Genomic DNA, 14,990 nt, shown 5'->3' with positions numbered 1-14,990 from the left:
GATGATGATGATGATGATGATGATGATGAAACATTTTAACATGAAACAAACCGAATGCAAGAATAAACCAAAGTTAAAAATTCTCAGTGTCATAAGTTATAAGGAAGAAATGCAAATCATACGAGTTACAAAACAAGATACGGAACAAATGCAAGTTTCAATTATAGGAAAAATAGATCAGTATTATAATAACGGGGAAATATTACACGAAATATTTAAATGCATAATATAAAACAAGATATGGAACAAATGCAAGATTCGACGCTACGATAATAGCAGAATGATATTCATTTATTCATACACAGCTATCTGCCCAAAGGTAGGTTCTTCGCTGCAAACCAGCATTCTCCAATCTTCCCTCCTTTCCAGCTATCTCTTAGTCACCGCATACGATGCATATATCTTAATGATTTCTATCATTTGATATCTTCTTCTGCCCCTAACGTTTCTTCTCCTGTTCACAATTCCTTTCAGTGCATCCTTTAGTAGGAAATTTCTTCTTAGCCAGTGACCTAGCCAACTTCTTTTTCTCCTTTTGGTCAATAATATAACGGAAAGGAAAAAATCACATGAAATATTGATATATAAGAACATTTAAGAAACTTTAAATTTTAAACTGTTACAAGTATTATAACATTTTAGGTAAAAAAAAACAAAAAACATCGTTGAATTAGGCAAACAATGGGATTTGGCTTTTACAAAACATTGGAAATATGTCCGCCATTCTCTTATTCAACAAAAAATCATTCTTTCTGCGACACCTTGCACAGCATTTTGTACACAGCGTCTTGGAATATTCTCAATTATTTGTAAGATAACATCTTTCAGTTGTTGTAGGGTTGATGGGAGTCCCACAAAAGAAGTTCTTTAAAGTAACACCACAAACAAAAGCCGACCGGATTGAGAGCTGGAGATTGTGGAGGCCTTATTTTTCTAAAGTACCTACTGATAAAACGATCGCCAAAGATCCATGCAACTAATTGTTTTATAGAAATGTAGATATGGTCTTTCATGAAGATTAAATTTTCCAGATCGTCAATTCTCAGTCTATTTCTTTAAAGACTAAACAGACCAGAAATTCCATTTTCCTGCCTCAAATGAAATCGTCAAGCTCTTATTTCCGATAATTGCTTAATATTGCCCTAAAACGCCTACTCCAAATCAACGAATACGTTTTTGGTAAGTATATTCAACTCTCTGTGCCAACAGTGCTGAAGTGATGTTTCCACTTTACCTTATACCCCAGAGCCTGTTCGCAAGTTACACTGAACTAAAAAGTATACAGTTTCAACGTCCGCAGGAAATATAGACCCGCTCTCCCATCGACTTGATAGGTAAGGAATTTCATGTAATCTAGTGGTAAATTTATTAAACTTTATGGCTGGAGTTTCAACTCTCGTTCGAAAATTAATAATTCTGAAAGTAAACCGGAGAAATTAAAAGAAGCTGTGGGAGAGTAACATTGGAATTACTAACAGAAAAATAAAAGTTAGGAAACCGATATGTATGATAACTTATATCTTACGACAGATCTGTCCAGTGGTGCAAGATAAAGAATGTTCAAAGTAAAATTTACTTAATTTAATTTAATGAGTACAACGGGAAGATCCTTTCCACTTATTCAAATAATATTTTAAACTTAAACTTTAATTTACTTGCCGTAAATTCTGACAAGTGTGTTACCGGTAGTAAAATCGTATGGTTATCAATATAATGGTCTTTGAAGCAATATATTTAATTCGTTTATATTTCTTAATTCAGAATATTTGTTTCTAAAAGTATTTCTCGCATTATTTAAACTGCTTTATTGACGCTTGCGACTGCTATCATGTGACATCTGGTGGGTAACTGGTGGCAATTGACAATCGGTGCATGCACTTGAAAGTCGGTGTTAAAAATACTTTTGAAACTAGTGCTAGAAGTATTTTTTGCACGCTAACATAAAATAGTAAAATAGTTTAGCGTTGGAAGATCCACTATTAGATATGGCTGTCTAAAACGTTCTGAAATTACAAAAACTTGAACAAACTTGATTTGTTATAAAATATGCAGTTTAAGTAGATGTATGCTACTATTTTGTTCACAAATTCCCCATAACATAGTGCTATTATAATTGTTTTTAGTTGGTTATTTAACGACGCTGTATCAACTACTAGGTTATTTAGCGTCAATGGTATCCATGATAGCGAGATGGTATTTGACGAGATGAGGCTGGGGATTCGCCATAGATTACCTGACATTCCCCTCAAAGTAGAGGAAAACCTCGGAAAAAACCCAACTATGTTACTAGCTCTCAAGCGGGAATCGAATCCGCGGTCGAGCGCAACTCCAGATCGGCAAGCAAGCGCCTTAACCGACTGAGCTATGCCGATGGCCTGTAGTTCTTTCTAATGTTTCTTTGATATTGGTGAAAATCCGTAAAGGTATTAAAAGTTTTATAAATATGAAATGATTAAATTTTTTCATAATCAGATTTTACCTATATATATATATATATATATATATATATATATATATATATATATATATATATTTGGAGCAACAGTAACAAATATAAATTACACTCGGGAGGAAATTAAACGCAGAATAAATATGGGAAATGCCTGTTATTATTCGGTTGAGAAGCTTTTGTCATCTAGTCTGCTGTCAAAAAATCTGAAAGTTAGAATTTATAAAACAGTTATATTACCGGTTGTTCTGTATGGCTGTGAAACTTGGACTCTCACTTTGAGAGAGGAACAGAGATTGAGGGTTTTTGAGAATAAGGTTCTTAGGAACATATTTGGGGCTAAAAGGGATGAAGTTACAGGAGAATGGAGAAAGTTACACAACGCAGAGCTGCACGCATTGTATCCTTCACCTGACATAATTAGGAACATAAAATCCGGACGTTTGAGATGGGCAGGGCATGTAGCACGTATGGGCGAATCCAGAAATGCATATAGAGTGTTAGTTGGGAGGCCAGAGGGGAAAAGACCTTTGGGGAGGCCGAGACGTAGATGGCAAGATAATATTAAAATGGATTTGAGGAAGGTGGGATATGATGATAGAGACTGGATTAATCTTGCTCAGGATAGGGACCAATGGCGGGCTTATGTGAGGGCGGCAATGAACCTCCGGATTCCTTAAAAGCCAGTAAGTAGTAAGTAGTATTTATCTTACTACCTAACAGCACCGTGAAAGCAACTGTTCAAGATGGAACATTTATTGGACAAAGTCATCCGAAAGTGGGTTTTTACAGCTGACTGTAATAGGCTCCCTGCTGAAAGCACTTCATTATTTGTTTTATTGTTACTATGACTGAAATTGCTCCGGTTAATGGTCATGGTTTTTGATGACTAATCCTTTATTATGTACAAAAGGAGCTGTACATTTTGGTGAGCCATTCCTCCTTAGATTTTAAATCATTTTCAAAGAGGACACAATTCTGACGATTTTTTTGCAATTTAAAGTAATTTTTTTACAGAAAATATGGTACAACATTTGAGAAAATTCCTGTGATTTCGAGTAACGTCTGTACAAGAATAAGGGTAATGTAATTAGGATAAGTAAATAAAATTTACTGCCAGATATACAATTTACTGAACAGTCAATCCTGCAATAAAATAATAATAGTAGTAATAATAGATTAAAACAGAATGTACTATTAAGGGGACAAATAAAGAATTGTTTTTGAGCCTCAGACAATTATTATCAATTAACTGGTATACCTATGTACACACACACACACACACACACACACACACGAAAATATCCCTTAAATGTTATTGTTATTTAGCCACTTGTGTATAGGAATGAACTTGTTCACATTCTTCAGTTTATCGGATATGACGTAGCATTCCCATGGCAACCGAAGTCAAATTTACGTAACAAAAAATTCTTTAATTTTTTGCACTGTTTACATAACAGACACGATTTCATTAGTTTTGCAAAGTAGGCTACGTAGCGATAAGTTATTCAGGACAAACATTTTGTGTGAAGAAATTTCAATTATTTATGAATATAATTTTTAAATATAAATTTTTAGAGCAAAATGAAGTGCATTCTTGCTCTGTTTCCTTATAGAGTTGGATCACAATGATTCTGAAATTCCGAAATATTGCGTAGAAGATAGATTAACTTCCATTTTTAAAGAGGGACTTAACGCTATAAAGAAGAAATAAAGGTAAGTACAAAATATCAAACTTTCAGGAGAGTTCAATATTGCGAAAGGTATAAAGCAGGGAGACGCCTTAGCACAATCCTATTCAATGTCGTCTTACAAGCAAACATTCTGATGGGGGCAAATAAAAAAAAAATATATATTTTTTTCTTTCCACCATGTTAATAATGTGAAAAGAAGTGCTTATACAAATTTTGGCCACACGACCGCAATTAATAGGTTGTCCAGAAAGTGATTTTCCCTGGGGACGTTTACGAAAAAAAAGTAGAATTGCCTGGAAAGATTTATTGAAACAGATACAGCAATTGTTGCGCTGTTTGTCAACATATCCCCCACTAAGACATTTGTCATACCATGGGATCAATTTTTTTTATCCTTGTGTCGTACAAGTCAGCCGCCTGGGATCGGAACTAGCGTTTGACAACGTCTGCACCTCTCTGTCGATCCCATGATATGACAAAATGTCTCAGTTCTAGTGGGAAATATGTTGAAAAATAGCTAAAAAATTGCTGTGTGTGTTCTAATAAATTTTTACAATGAAATTGTGTTTTCTTTCTGGCGAACTTATTTTCTTACGGCTGTCATAATTGCGGTGTAGTGCTCAACATTTGTATAAGCACTTCTTGTGACATTATTAACATGGTGGAAGAAAAAAATAACTTTTTTATCTGCCCCCATCAGAATATTTGCTTGTTAGACGAAACTGCAAAAATTTGTAAGCGACGAACCCATAGAACGAAATTAGGCATGTGGAGGTTACGACTAACATATCTTCAAGCTATACTATATGCTGATGATATCGTTTTAATATGAGACACACCCAAAAAGCTCCAACAGGCAGTGGAGGAGTGTAATGAAACGGCATGACTAAAGAGGACAAACAAAATGAAGATCTAAATGTAACATGTGATGGAAAACAATTAGAGATGAAAGAGTAATGGAACGGAGAAAAATTCTCTCCGGCACCGGGATTTGAACCCGGGTTTTCTGCTCTACGTGCTGATGCTTTATCCACTAAGCCACACCGGATACCCATCCCGGTGTCGGACAGAATCGTCTCAGTTTAAGTTCCAACTCTTGGGTTCCCTCTAGTGGCCGCCCTCTGCACTACGTCATAGATGTCTATGAACGTAGGACTGAAGTCCACACATGTCCTGAGGTGCACTCGTTATGAGTGACTAGTTGGCCGGGATCCGACGCTTATTCCGTCACTCATAACGAGTGCACCTCAGCACATGTGTGGACTTCAGTCCTACGTTCATAGACATCTATGACGTAGTGCAGAGGGCGGCCACTAGAGGGAACCCAAGAGTTGGAACTTAAACTGAGACGATTCTGTCCGACACCGGGATGGGTATCCGGTGTGGCTTAGTGGATAAAGCATCAGCGCGTAGAGCTGAAAACCCGGTTTCAAATCCCGGTGCCGGAGAGAATTTTTCTCCGTTCCATTACTCTTTCATCGTATGATGACGCAGAATATCTGCATGGAAATATCATATGTACTTCGGTACATTAAAATAATGTATACAATTATAGAGAGTTGAAACATATGAGTATCTAGGCACTAACATTACATTAAACAGTGATGGGAGAATAGCACAGGAAGTAATGAATCGAACGAAGACGGCAGCCTCAGTATATTATCAAATGAGCAACTCATTAATGAGTAAGAGAGAACTCCGCATAAAAACTAAAATGCAGTTTTATAACTCCATCCGTGTCCCCATTATGTTGTTCGGCACAGAAAGTTTACCACTCTAGGATAAACGTCTTAACAGATTACAAGTTATAGTGATGAAATATCTGAGACGAATAATGGGAAAAACTAGAAAAGACAGGATACGCAATGAGAGAATACGAGAGGAGGTAGAACAAAAAAGGCAATTTGTGAGGTGGTAGAGGAGCGCCAGTGAAGTGGTTTGGACATGTGAATAGAATAAGTGAGGACACGAAAGCGAAGTAGGCGATGGAAATGAGGGTGGAGGGCAGAGTAGGAATAGGACGGCCGAGAAACACATGGTAGGATAGAATAGAAAAAGTTGGAATGAAGCGTGGGAAAACTATGATGGAGTTGAAGAGAATGAGCCGAGGTCGAGAAGAGTGATTGAAATGGACAAAACGAGGTGCCCCGACACTTAGCAGCAAAAGGGGCTAATGAAGAAGAAGAAGAAGAAGAAGACAAAGTATTATATCTAGGAGTTGTATCTTTTATTCTTCAGTTTTCGGAATTGATGTGGAATACCTACAAATTGTAGTATGGTAGCATGTCTAACTCAACATTTACAGAATCCTCTCTTCTTATTGGAGTACAGAAATTTAATTCATTTATATTGGTTACAGTATTAAAATAGTTTTACTTCCCGTATTTATTGGCGAATGCAGAAGTTTCTGTTCAATTAAGCGTTACATTTATACTGTTTACTTAAAACTCAATATGTAAGCCTCTACAGAGTGTTAAAAAAAAGTATACAGTATTTTAGGAGGTGCTAGTATGCATTAAAACAAGAAAATAATGTCTAATAAACATGGATCCTATAACACATACTTTCTGAGATCTGAACACTTGTTCATAGAAAGTGCTCAATGTGACGTCCATTCATGGCAATGCATTCCTCTGCCCTTCGGCGTAAAGAATCACGCACTCTTTGAAATTGACTTGGTTGTTCTCGATAACCAAAAGTCTACGGGATTTAGGTTTGGGGAAAGAGCAGGCCAAGGTGTGAGGCCTCCCCAATAATCCAGCGGTCCTGAAATATCAGCGTCAGATGTTATGTTCATTGCGGAAAAAATATGCTAATGTGCCATCATGCATGAACCATATCTGTAGTCTTCGCTGACATGGTACATACTCCAGCAAGGTAGGCAATATGTTAATAAGAAAGTCCTGATAACGAGCCCCAGTTAATCTCTGTGGTAGCACGTATGGCCCTATTAATCTATCACCAAGAACGCCTGTTCATAAGTTGATTGAGAATCGGTGCTGATGCCTTATTTTCTTCAACTGCATGAGAATTTTTATCAGCCCACAAATGCTGATTAAGAAATTTCACAACACCATCTCTGCTGAACCCCGCTCATATCCGCAACCAGACTCTTGTTTTCAGTATTCCTTGTGACGTATCATTATTGCATACCAGGGGTGTCAACTACGGTATGATTATCTGGTAGTGTGCTGTATTGTAGGGCGATGAACGCATTGCCGTAAATGGACGTCACATTGAGCACCTGCTATGAGCAAGTGTTCAGATCTTAGAAAGTATGTGTTGTAGAACCCATGTTTATTAGAATTTTTTTTCTTGTTTTGATGCATACTATCACCTCCTAAAATATTTAAGTTTTAGCTAGTAGCGAATATCGTTCAAATTTCATCGTACCGAACATTCCGTTTAAATTCATAGGTCATGCTGCCTGTATATAATGGTCAAACCTCACAAAGACTTGAATTATAAAACGTGAGAGTGGGATGTGGAAAAGGAATACATTTGACTGATTAAAGCGATATATCAGTGGCTATGGCGCAGCTCCAACACTGCATAGAAACAACAGTCCTACGTTCGAATTCCCGTTTCTAGCATAAGTAATTTACGTTGTCAGTGTATTGTTGTGGTATAGTAAATTATATACTGACGTTTTAGCAAAACACGTTATCCAGCGTCGAAATTAAACTTTGGAGAGAAATGACCCAATAGTTTTTCCTGAAGCCCTCTGATAGAGTTCTTTTACGTGTCCTAAATTTACGACACGAGCTTACTTCCCTTCAGGAGAAAGCCGTGATAAGGATTGCATACATCTTTAAAGGTCTGTTCATTATTATCATGCATGGATCGTTTCCGGCACGTTGCGTTTCATGCACGTCATTTATGCGAGTTTTCATATCATACAACAAATTATTCGGGCAATATACGACTTGTAATATTTATGCAACAAGTGGATAATCTTGATTATGGCATGAGTGAATGTTTGTCTTACGAACGATAGTGAGTGCGACAATATTGACGAGTATCATAATAATAATAATAATAATAATAATAATAATAATAATAATAATAATAATAATAATAATAATATAGTATTAAAATAAAAAATAATAATATAGTATTAAAATAAGATTATCCACGAGTTGAATACAGCACTTTACTATTTATTTATTATTTATGGCATCTTAGCATTATAAATTGTAGAAAATAAACTATGACAGAAATTCGAGATCCATAGCTGACAAACTGTCTTCATATGTTCGTATCGATTAGTTGTGCCTGACATTGACATTGAGTAAAAAAGAATGGATGACCTTGCAGGTTATATTACAAATCTTCTTTTATTTTACGATGAAAGAGGAGTGGAACGGATAAAAATTCTCTCCGGCACCGGGATTTGAACCCGGGTCTTCAGCTCTACGTGCTGATGCTTTATCCACTAAGCCATTCCCATCCCGATGTCGGATCGAATCCTCTCAGTTTTAAGTTCCACCTCTTGGGTTCCCTCTAATGGCCTGCCCTCTGCACTACGTCATAGATGTCCTACGTTCATAGACATTTATGACGTAGTGCAGAGGGCAGGCCACTAGAGGGAACCCAAGAGGTGGAACTTAAAACTGAGAGGATTCGATCCGACATCGGGATGGGAATCCGGTGTGGCTTAGTGGATAAAGCATCAGCACGTAGAGCTGAAGACCCGGGTTCAAATCCCGGTGCCGGAGAGAATTTTTCTGCGTTCCACTCCTCTTTCATCGTACGATGACGCAGAATATCTGTATGGAAACATCATATGTACTTCGGTACATTAATATAATATAATACTCTTTTATTTTGTTAATACAGTTTCTCTGGACCACAGAACTGTTTTATGTGACATTACAAAAGTGATACAAAATTGTTAAAATTGGAAATAAATGATACGTTACCTTGTGTCTTGCATTTCATTTCGTGTTACACGGCGCGTAGATGAGATACATCCCGATCCAAACGTTCCGGTATTACGTCATAGTTAATGCGTCATTGTTTTTATCGGCACGCGTGCCATAATAAGCCAATTATGAACGATATTCGATGTAGTAACAACTTGTTTATAATGCTAGGATGGCATAAAAGAAGTTATATCTGACTACTGAAGATTTGTGTGCAACTTCAATTATATTAGAAGAAGAAGAGTATATTCGGAATGATGACCGTCTTTAATGAAAACGTTTTCCGTCCATAAAATGTAAAACTGACATCATCCAGTGAAGAAAATGATATGTCATAGCAATATATTGTGTACTTCCCTGTTATAACCGTAACCTAAAATCCCATTTGTCAGGATTTGTAACTAGTGACCTTTAAAGCAGTTCCCATTAGATCCAGCAATTCCTCATCAGTCGTTAATTATTTCAATCGGATAAAATTCCGATAGGATAATTGGGCACTAAAATAGCCATTAGTTTGGTTGCTACACGCTCAGAGCTAATTCATACAAAAATACAGATTTTTTACCATCAGAACAGGAAATTACGGCAGAAGGAAATTCCTGTTTTTCCCCTCTCACAACGTGAGTCTGAAGCGCAACATCAAAATACCGTCATAATCACATATTTTGACGGAAGATTAAAACTCATCAATGCATAAATCTCGCTGCATTCGACGACGTGTTTCTTTAACCAATTTTATGTAATACAATTCCAGATAATTTATCTTGTATCTTTTCATTTTTTACTTTGTTCGTACTTACCAAGCTGATTAATTGTTATCAGACAGACCAGAAATTTCAGTTTGCGTGTTCGCAACATTGGTTGTAATATCTGAGGTCTAATCGACGAAACTCACTTCTCGAATATAATTCGCAATGAAGAACTTGGTATATTCTTCTTCGTCATCTTCTTCATTATTTACTTACAAATGGCTTTTAAAGAATCCTCACATATGCCTCAAATCGGTTCCTATCCTGAGCAAGATTTATCCAGTCTCTACCATCATACCCTCCTTCAAATCCATTTTAACATTATCCTCCCATCTACATGTCGGCCTCCCCGAAGATATTTTTCCCTCAGATCTTACATATGCATTTCTGAATTCACCCATACGTGCTATATGCCCTGCCCATCTCAAATGTCTGGATTTAATGTTCCTAATTATGTTAGGTGAAGAGTACAATGCGTACAGCTCTACGTTGTGTAATTTTCTCCATTATTCTGTAAATTCTTTCTTCTTAGACCCAAATATTTTCCAAAATACCTTATTCTCGAACATCCTCTGTTCCTCTCTCAAACTGAGAATCCAAGTTCCACAACCATACGGAACAATCCGCTAATATAACTGTTTTATAAATTCTAACTTTCAGTTTTTTTGAAAGCAAAAGCTTCTCAAGCGAATAATAATAGGCATTTCCCGTGCTTATTCTGTATTTAATTCCCTCTTGAGTGTCATTTCTACTTGTTACTGTTGCTTCAAGGCATTTTAATTTTTCCACCTTTTCAAAGAATAAATTTACAATTTTTATATTTCCATTTCGTACTATGTTCTGGTCACGAAACATAATCATATACTTTGGGTTTTTTTTTGGGGGGGGGGGATTTACTTCTAAACCTATATCATTACTTGCTTCAAGTAAAAGTCCCGTGTTTTTCTGAAGTTTGTGGATTTTCTCCTAACATATTCACGTCATCTGCCACCATCTTCATTAGGGTACTCAAATAACTAACATTTTACAACAAACATCTTTCACAATGAAACCAGTCTTAATTAAGAATTAATTGGAAATCCAAGCAAAATCAAGCTCGCGTTGAAAAATTAATCTGGCTATAATTAACACGACTTCAAATCTGAAAAACTGATAAAAATATATGTGTAGATGAAGAGGAGGCATGGAAATAAAAGAGAAGAATACAATACAAAATTAGAGGAGAAAGGAACGAGAACAAATTTGTGTAATAGGTAGAAGAGGAGAGAAAAGAAAACTGAAATGTGGAAAAGAACCACGAGGAACGAAAAGAATCAAATTAAGAATATAATATAGAAGTGAAAATAAAAGAAGAAAGTAAGATGATAAGATATAAATAAATGAAAAGAAAGAGAAAATGGATACTTAAAGTGAAAGAGAGAGGGAACTAGAAGAGAGATTAACAAAGAGAAAAATGAAAAAAAGGAAGAGAGAAATATCTGAAAAAGAGAGAGAAAATAGTGAAAGAAGGAAGAAAGAGAGGTGAGAAAGGAAGAAAGAAAATAGAATTGGTTGGGACGGGAAGAAAGGAAGGAGAACTGGAAGAAAGGAAATGGATGGAAAGGATAACAGAAGAAAAAAGTGATAAAACTTTATTTATTACTTAAATGTTTTGTCACATGAAGACAAATATTTGACATTTCTCGAGAGTGAATATTGTGCACAGTTCATTTTTCATGTCTTTTCTTTCACCCTTCCTGTAAAAAGAACGATCTCCTCTTCATAATACATGCGCTAATGCTATATTGAATTTGTGCGTTCTTGAATCACAGTGATAGTTCAGTCTCTTTCGTCTAATCTAAAAATTGACAAAACTGAAGTAGTAGCGCTTGCAGGTGGTGGTGTTACCGTTGACAAAATTCACTTCGAATATGACTTTTTCCGTAGCCGGTAGTACAGGGAAGCTGCTGTTGGCTAAATTCATCCTGGTGCGGATGTATAACCACTGAAAATAAACATAATTATTTATTTATGAAATTTCGCTGTATAATATGAAATGGTAAATAATAATAATAATAATAATAATAATAATAATAATAATAATAATAATAATATGTAGTTAAGGTTTAAAGAATTATCTTTTTCTCAAAGATTAGGCTAAAACATTTTTCACCACCTTCGCTCCACATTTCCACTAACTTATTTTATCTTTTGTTTAAATGATCATAAATGTAGTAGATTGCCCTTAACTCTGCAATGCTCCCGTGGGTTAGTCATTATTCCAAATGACCCCATTTTCTTCTGTAGTTTAGTCTAATAATCTAATAATACCTTGAGCTATTCAACGGCAATAAAAGTTTCAATTATCTGTATTGAAGGAAGGAGAGAAAAGTCGTGTGGTGACAACATACTCCAGTAATGAGTCCATAAAAGCGTGAGCAGTCCAGAGTTAATAATGTAACGTCAACAATCTTAACTCATGTTCCTTGCATTTAGGGTAGCCATACCAATTCTAGTCCAGAAGGGGACACCTCCAGAAATCTGGATCAATCGCAAGAGTGCGTGGAAAATATATTGTATACAAGTAAAATGTTAATGCAATAAATAAAATAAACTTCAAGCGATATAGTCATTTTCCGGGACAAAAATGAGGATGTTTATTCTCCTGGGACAATTAAAAATGAGAGATTATCTACGAATGTAGGAGAACATCTCGTGACCCTATGTGCACTGCTTTTATATACACAATGATTCACGAAGAGTTATCACCATTTACGGAGCATATTTTCAAAGACATTTTGAGCAAAAATGGAACATCCATTACTTTCTGAAAATAAACTTGTTAAATAATCAAAGGAACAGTAAGTTAAATCTCAGGAAGATATCATCACCTCATTAATTCAAATATCTATTAACATTTTATAATATACGCTAACATACCTTCCTAATGAGAAAATTAAATTTAATGTGCATCTCTTAACACATCGTTTGTGCACAGAAAGCCTACAGCTGTAAGGAATTTCTGTTCAGTAGAGGATGTAGTATTGTGACAAGGGGAAATACCTGTCCTTGTTTACACAGGATAACAATTAAAACGGAGAAGATATTTATGACCTTGTATATAACATATTAGTTTGTGAGTCATGTATGAAACAGATAACCGCGAAACATATTTACTGTGTTGTTTGCATGATTCAGGTGCAATGTTCCTACTGCAGCTAGTAATATGTTTAAAGCAGAAGTGGTAATCTTATGACATGGGCGCTTTGTCTCTTAATCCACTATGATCTCGTGCGTCTTTATCACAATTATTTTTAATTTTTAATTTTCCTCAATTTCCAAAATAAAAGTTCCTTATTATTATTTCTAATAAACTTTTACACTTCAATAGAATAAGGGTGTAACCGACAAATCTATAATACACGTTTCAGGAGAAAAGGAAATAATTTCAGGGACATATTTACTAGCGAACCATTTAACTGATCAGAGATACAAGTTTATTTAGCTATTGGATGCAATGATATTTTATTGTTATAAACGAATGCTTAAAAATTACTTTTTCACCGAAGTCACATAATTAATTAATTTGATGTTACACCCTTTTCCGAGGAAGATCTTCATATATCTTAATATATAAAATTGAATGTCGGTATGTATGTATGTATGTATGTATGTATGTATGTATGTATGTATGTATGTATGTATGTATGTATGTATGTATGTATGTATGTGAGTGTGTATGTTCTCTATACAAATCTACACGCTTTGACCGATATATGCCAAAGTTTGCACATTTAACCTTCATAACCAGGAGAAGAACATAAGCTACATTAAAATTGTGCAAATGGAAGTTAAATTAATTAAATATAGGCTATCTATACTAATAATAAATCTGTAGCCGAAATTTTTCTGGTAATTTTCGATTTTCCACAAATAATTGGTCCTAACATATATAATTAGCCACCCTGAAACCGAAAATCGCGTTTTTGAAATTTTTGTTTATATGTCTGTCTGTATGTTTGTTACCTTTTCACGCGATAATGGCTGAACCGATTTATATGAAAATTGGAATGTAAATTAAGTTCGTTGTAACTTAGATTTTAGGCTATATGGCATTCAAAATACTTTATTTAAAAGGAGGGTTATAAAGGGGCCTGAATTAAATAAATCCAAATATCTCGCTTATTATTGACTTTTGTAAAAAATATTACATAACAAAAGTTTCTTTCAAAATGATTTCCGATAAGTTTTATTCTTTACAAAATTTTTATAGAACTGATATTTAATGAGATAAATGAGTTTTAAAATTAAAATAACGCCATCTAAGACGGTGCAATGAATTAAGAACAAATGACTTCGTCCATAAGAGGCCTTGGACAACAACAATCGAAACAGGGGCCTTGGAGATCAACAATCGAAAGCTATTAAACATAGCCTACAGAGAATGTTTCTGTGTTTGTATGAAGTAATATCAGAAGCTAAATTAACCGATTTGTATAATTAATTATTATTTCACCATTGGAAAGTGTAGTTTCTCTAGATGGACATAATGCTATAATGTTATTACAGTAACTTCTGAGTAAATCGGGGACAGGTAAGATTAAAATAGCTTCTTATGCACAGAAAATTTGATAGGCTATTTTGTACATTCGTTTTCTGTATTTCTTAAAATAATATTTATGTACACTCATTTTAATGTCAGAGAATTAACGAACAACGAGAGTGTATTGATTTAGTATGCAGTAATAGTACGTTAGCTTAGCAATCCATTATTTTATAATTCAAATTTTAACTATGCTGAATTGAATCGTGTTAAAATACATAAAATACGAGTATATATGCAATAAATGTAATGCAAAAAAAGTTGGGTAATGAGCGAAGCAGATTATCTTGCGCTGTTGTAAAAGTTGTTCCCTGGATCAAACGTCCTATTTTAATTTTGTAATTACTTTATATTTATTTCTAACAGGTGCAGCGGAGCGCACGGGTACGGCTGGTATAAAAAATAAAAATAAATAGATCAAATATTCATGTATTATATTAAAATGCAAAATCTTCTACAGTCAATTGTTCTTTATTATTGTATGTTGTATTCAACATAGACTTTCACGAGGCCTTGGAAATTTTAACACGAAATTAAATTGCATTGTTGTTACACATCATGAAGGCTAAAACTAGATAATTCATGCAATAA

At 35.0% G+C, this 14,990-nt stretch overlaps 2 protein-coding genes across 5 annotated transcripts in view; one reads left to right on the top strand and one right to left on the bottom strand.

Annotated features, from left to right (window-relative positions):
* LOC138706004 (uncharacterized) overlaps positions 1 to 14,990 on the top strand; it is an 843,117-nt gene that overhangs the window by 521,464 nt on the left and 306,663 nt on the right. The window lies entirely within an intron of this gene.
* Positions 11,434 to 14,990, bottom strand: part of LOC138706005 (uncharacterized) — a 58,405-nt gene continuing 54,848 nt past the window's right edge. Inside the window, exon 4 of the mRNA XM_069834883.1 lies at positions 11,434 to 11,801. Within this exon, the coding sequence (XP_069690984.1) occupies positions 11,655 to 11,801 (147 nt within the window). The 3' untranslated portion in view covers positions 11,434 to 11,654. The remainder of the gene's footprint in view (positions 11,802 to 14,990) is intronic.

Source organism: Periplaneta americana, chromosome 9, assembly GCF_040183065.1.
Source record: "Periplaneta americana isolate PAMFEO1 chromosome 9, P.americana_PAMFEO1_priV1, whole genome shotgun sequence".
Classification (NCBI taxonomy): domain Eukaryota; kingdom Metazoa; phylum Arthropoda; class Insecta; order Blattodea; family Blattidae; genus Periplaneta; species Periplaneta americana.
This window is presented reverse-complemented; position numbering and strand designations above follow the sequence as displayed.